This window comes from Branchiostoma floridae, chromosome 3 (genome assembly GCF_000003815.2).
Source record: "Branchiostoma floridae strain S238N-H82 chromosome 3, Bfl_VNyyK, whole genome shotgun sequence".
Taxonomy (NCBI): domain Eukaryota; kingdom Metazoa; phylum Chordata; class Leptocardii; order Amphioxiformes; family Branchiostomatidae; genus Branchiostoma; species Branchiostoma floridae.
Genome location: NC_049981.1, coordinates 24,475,460 through 24,481,496, shown reverse-complemented (window position 1 = coordinate 24,481,496; position 6,037 = coordinate 24,475,460). Strand labels below are relative to the sequence as shown.

Here is a 6,037-nt window from a genome sequence, read left to right as displayed (position 1 = left end):
CGTGGGCATGCTATGTACCATCATACTGTCAGGGGTGAAATTGCATCTGAAAAAGAAAACTTAAAGCTTTGAATATTGATTTCGCATCATAACGAGAAATGTTGAAAGAATCGCGACAGCGCCATATTGGACAGCGTGGTCGGAGATGTTCGGTACCGCTCCCGAGAATCTTCCGAAGCGTTGTCGGTCATGGTCGGTAGCGTATCGATGATAAACGGGACGCTCGGAACCACTCGGCCGGAGCTCTCGGTCGGCGGGTAACCGACCACGTGATCTCCTAACGCTTTCTAATATGGCAACCCGGTTGAACAGTAAAAAACATTTGTAACAGGTCTGTTTAAGACGGCTAACTGCACATCGCAGTAGGTAAGACTTGGGGCCGAAGTGTCCTCGGCTTGGGGCCGAAGTGTCCTCGGCTTGGGGCCGAAATGTCCTGATAAGAGGGGGGCCGAAGTGTCCATGTGCCGAAGTGCCCGACATCCTACCCCACATACCTTTGAGTATGAGACATACCTCACATAACCCTCAGACTAAAAGCAGTATGGCAACAATACCTCCATATTCATGGAGGTAAATATGGAGGTAAATATGGAGGTAATAAGAGTTACAATTGTTTCGTTACCTCATACCAAATTAAAACCTCGCCGTATTTTATTTTAAGCCAATTCTTCTCTTCGCATACACCACAGGGTTTCGGAACGTCTACTAGATGCACGAAATGCTTACATACAATATAGGCCATGTTCATGTAATACATTGTTTCGAAGAGCCTTTCTAAAATTTTGGGAGAAAATTGGAGTTTTAAAAATTTTCCCTTAAATTTGGTAAAATCTAGCTAAAATAACTACAAATGGACATGTGTTGGTAAGTACAGTTGTACATTGTTTGTGACCAAAATTGTGGCAGGATTTGTAAGTTTCTATGCAGTTAACTTGTCACAATCCGGAAAAGTGGCTTTGTAAACCGGAAGTTCATTTTTTATGTCATTTTTGGGGTATGGTTGGGAGATGGTTAAATATGCTGTGTTTTCCACAAATATTACTTGTCTAATTCTTACATGTTTTTTTACATTGTTTGTTTATGAATTTTGTGGTATTTGGTCCTTTGATAATTGCGATCATTAGAGCGCTTCGAATAGGCTACCCCCTGCCGTCCCATAGCGGTGTCACGGGGGTTATACGAAGGGCATCTTATTCTATAGAACGTCCTTGGATATATGACCTTTATCCTCGATCCTGCTCTGGAAACCAGTCTTTCGAGTCTCCAGTTGGCACGGCACATCAAAATTCGCCCACGGCAAGTTTTTTTAAACTGAACGGCTACATGAATGAGCATTCTTGTTCATATTCGGCTTATACATTTTCGCAAGTCTTCATTCATTGCTCAGACTAGAATCCGTTTAGGATATATAAACAGCTGGCGGCTCATTGCAACGTTAACTGTGGCGGTAAGCTTTACTTCTATAGAGTGAAGGTACAGGATGGACGTAGGTACTTAGAGTTGTTTTTCTGTACAGCACATGCTACAAGGCATGATTTGAGGCATTGTCACAGATCTATAGAGCGCTCGTCGAAACTTCTCAGACTAATATACATAACGATTGTCCTTGTCTTCACTACAGGTTAGGGTCTGGTGACAAGGGTTTAGCTACAGAACCTGAAAGCGAGCAAGCAAGGCAACAAAATGAGGTATGTTTATGGCACCTGCGGCATTCTAAGGAGGCTTTACAGTACTTACGGCAGCGGGTTTAAGAAAAGCTCAACATGGACTCCTCAAAAGGTACGTACCTGCATCAGTTAAGATTCCAAGAGTGTGGTACCAGTAGAGACCTTTGTGTAGAGACCCTTCAAGGGATCACGTATAGAACTTCAAAAGGATCCATTTTGCCATTCTTGGGCATTTTCAGACACGAAGTTGGATCCTGTGCCCTGACAGTTTCAGCAGATGACCTAAATGAAATTGGGAATGGCTGTTCTTATGAAACACGCCCCCAGGACTTTGTTGACTATTTTGGCACACATTAGTACTTAAAAATGATTAATATAGCAATAGATAAATCTTTTAGAAAATTGCGACTGAAGATGAATTCAAAGTAAACAAAAAGAGAGATGAATAGTTTGCTCCAACATGTCTACTCAGCAGGCAAACGCAGGCGATGGCCTTGATCAATTGAGGATTAATAAGTGATGTGGCATCCACGAAACTCTAGCGTCATCAGACTCGCATGTCCTGAACCGAGACAAGGAGGAGAAATAAAATCAGTTTTGTTTGGAACTAGATTCTTGCCACGGCGCTATGATCTGGCAAGAGGTCCTTTTGAAGAGTTGTCAAAATATTAGCAGGTGGAATCTTAATTAGCTGTGTAAAAAGATCTTTACCTACATAACCTCATTTTCTCTGCGTTAGAATTCGACACCACATTACATTCCATACGGTGAGGATGGTTCTGGTTTCTACTCTGACAACGCCTTGGGGTATTATAACATAATGGAAAACGCCAAACCAATGGTCATGGCTGCCATCAACTCCATGGAGATCGACCCGAAACATGTCTTCAACATCGTGGACTATGGGTCAGCTGATGGGGGGACATCGATGCCACTCTTCTACCAGGTACGAATTGGTTACTCTCCAAGTAGACGTTAGGCTCCGGCTGTTTTTTAACGTTTTTATCGGGCTATCTAGGACGGACGCAGAAAGATAATATATGTAATAATATAAAATAGAAAGCCTGATAAAAACAACTAAAAAGTTATTAAAAAGCCGGACTCTAACCTCTGCTTGGAGATTAAGATTTGATTACAATGAATGGTTTCTGACACGTACACTCGACGCAAGACGACGCGATCGTCTGTGTGCTGCATTTCCATTTCATCACAGGTGTGGATAAGAGTCGTACGTTTGACTCTCAAAATTGTATGTGTCATGGCTAAGTGACTGTTATGGCATCTTATTTATATAACAAGTTACTTGTAAGTTGCAAGTAAAACGTCGAGTTTTAGCCATTTAGCAGGGTGGTCAATACATACGCAATGGTTACATGAATGCAAACACCCTTGTTACACACACCCTTGTTACACACACCTAGCTATACCACTTTTGCCTCCACCCCAGGTCATTAAAAAGTTACGTGAAAGGTATGGCGACTCTCCCCCGATCCACGTGACATATGAGGACCAACCAGTGGCGGACTTCAAGTCACTGTTCATGAGGCTGCAAGGTCTGCTACCAATGCCGGACAACCATAGCTACCTGAAGGACTTTCACAACGTGTACGTTGGTGCATGTGGCATGTCATTCTTTGACCAAGTACGTACCAAACTTTTTTTTTTCGAAAACGCTCAGTTGAATAATCAAAGAATTACACTTCCACGCGTCGCTCTGCGGTAAAAGTGTCTTGCATATGAGAAATGTGTTACTGCGTTAATATGTTACACCATTTTGCAGTGTTTCGAAGATGGATTCGTCAACTTTGGGTTTTCCTCCACCGCGATGCACTGGTTAAGTCGTGGGCCCTGTCCCCTTCCTGACGCCGTGTTCCACATGGTGAGCAGCTGTGGAGAGGCGAAGGAACAGTTCGCCACACAGGCAGCCCAGGACTGGGAGACTATCCTGCTGCAGAGAGCAAGAGAGCTGACACCAGGTATATCCCCAGCCAAAATGATAGATGGAATATGTGTTCTATTGACTATTTCATCTAATTAAAAAAAACATTTTCTAATGATTACAGATCATTAGAGGATATCAATTTGCGCAACCGTGAGTTTGTAGCTTTCATCATTATGCGCATGAAAATCATAGTTTCATAGCAGTGATATGTACCAAAGTGCTGTATTTTCTCACAGAAAAAACATTAGGGGCAATTAGACCTGATGGCGTCATCCAAATGTCCCCAGAAATCAGATTTAGAATTCTTTCATGCCCATCTATCAATATTCATTACGGCTCTATTCTTTCTCAATTCATTGATGAGAAATTTTGGAAGGTGAAAATGCCAATTTAGCCAGATGACATACCTTAATGTGTCTGTGCTTTCCCTTTGGCAATGTAGTATCAAATTTCAAATTAATTGATTGTGATTGCCAGTGTGATAAAGATATTTAAACGTACAATGCGTACCGTTGGACAAAATTATGTTAGTCCGTATGGACAAGATGAAACAAGATGAAATTCGAGACAAATTGTTTTATCGGTAATATACACGCTCGAGATTTCGGAAATGTTGAATGCAACATTTATTCATTCACTATTACTTATTTATGTATCTTTATGTGATAGGTGGTCATATGGTAATAGTAAATTGCACCAGTGACGAAAGTGGCTACTATGGAGGCGGCAGATGGACGTTTGGACACGTCAACATGTGCCAAAAACTGTCGTCTTTATGGCATAGTTTCGCACAGCGTGGAAAAATAACAAAGGTGTTGTCTTTAAAACGTCTATGTCCTAATCAAATAGGTCACGTGGTGAAAGGTTACCCCACAGTTTAAAAGCAAAGAACTTTATTAAAAGATTTTGTCTGCTAGGGCAAGGGAAGGTAGTACACTATCGGTATCAATCAGTATCAATGCCACAATCTATCAGCAATGGGAAAATAGTGTAATTGAAGCCAAAAAGGTCTCTCAATCTCTTTCTCTCTTCTCTTCTCTTCTCTTCTCTTCTCTTCTCTTCTCTTCTCTTCTCTTCTCTTCTCTTCTCTTCTCTTCTCTTCTCTTCTCTTCTCTTCTCTTCTCTTCTCTTCTCTTCTCTTCTCTTCTCTTCTCTTCTCTGTACCTGTCCCCGAACATTTCTCAATAACACCGTCACTTCAACCACTCTCACAGGAAGAGTTCGTCAACACCAACATGTTTGCATACTGGCGATCGCAAGATGAGATGCAGGCCCCCTTCGTCAACGAGAACTCACGAGTTCGGAAGGCTGGACTGACATTGGTGTCCCAGGAGACAAAGGTTCACAGTAGTTTTATGGTGGTGATTTTGGATATTTGTTCAAATTCTACTCAATTCTGAAGCCCTTTTGCTACTTTCTCAGGGAAATACTGAAAGAATCATCGCTTAATGACCTTGCAGTGAGAATTTGAGGGTCCTAAAAGTAGTGTTTAAGTTTGTATCCCCATTATCATTACGTTACGCTTGATCTCTGTGCAGCCCACTCCATGTGCCTTCCAAGCTCGCTGGCAGAAGGAGGGAGGGGACGCGCGCCAACACGCTAAACAGTTTGTGAACATGTGTCGCAGCTGGAGTAACCACGCATTTCACGCAGGTAATAAACTCTGTTAAATAATCTGAAATGTTGTTATTGTTGTGATCTTACGCATAGCATATCGCCTACCAAACTGAAGCGTTGGAATGGGAGGAAAAGGCTCATAGAAAAAATGTAATGAATATGAAAGGCCAATATTTACCCTAGACACATACACACAATTACAAATAACTTTATTGACACGGCATATAATTTTATTGACACGGCAAAAGTACAAGGCTTTCTTAAGGTCTTCCATTTCTAATGATGCACATTTTTTAAAGTGTGATTTCCATACAGGGATTACAAACTGTATGTGGTAAACTATCGTTTCGACTACATTTTCTAAATTTCCGGTTTGAGCCCTTTCTAATAAATTAATACATAATCTTTACACTGTATTGGCTAGTATGGACATTGAAACCACATTCACATTTCACTTTTGTCGCAGGGCTTTCAAACAAACGCACTGAGGAAGAAAAGGCGGCGATTCTGGAGTCTTTCTTTAAGGAATACGAGGACGAAGTTGCTGCAGCTCCAGAAAAACACGACATGGAAGTCATGAGCTGTTTCTTACACATCAAAAGAAACTAATGATAAAACATATAAATCATTATCAACACGACATGAATAAAAAACAAAACCCTTGCATCACAGTATTTTAACCCTTATAACATATATGTCGGTGCATTCAACCATGTTTAGGACTGCCCATAAGCCATATGGATAGCTAATTTCTGTTAAACGTTTGATTTCTTACTTGCATGCAATCATCATTATCGTCATATATATATTT

The 6,037-nt window shown here is 41.2% G+C and overlaps 1 protein-coding gene across 1 annotated transcript; it reads left to right on the top strand.

Annotated features, from left to right (window-relative positions):
* The first annotated feature begins 983 nt into the window (after positions 1 to 983).
* On the top strand, positions 984 to 5,869 carry LOC118412743 (gibberellic acid methyltransferase 2-like). The gene is made up of 9 exons (XM_035815781.1): positions 984 to 1,447; positions 1,622 to 1,779; positions 2,407 to 2,613; positions 3,115 to 3,309; positions 3,448 to 3,643; positions 4,279 to 4,421; positions 4,824 to 4,949; positions 5,148 to 5,262; positions 5,693 to 5,869. Exons 2-9 carry the CDS (start codon positions 1,684 to 1,686, stop codon positions 5,833 to 5,835), a joined length of 1,221 nt encoding a protein of 406 aa, XP_035671674.1. The 5' UTR covers positions 984 to 1,447; positions 1,622 to 1,683; the 3' UTR covers positions 5,836 to 5,869.
* The last annotated feature ends 168 nt before the right edge of the window (positions 5,870 to 6,037 follow it).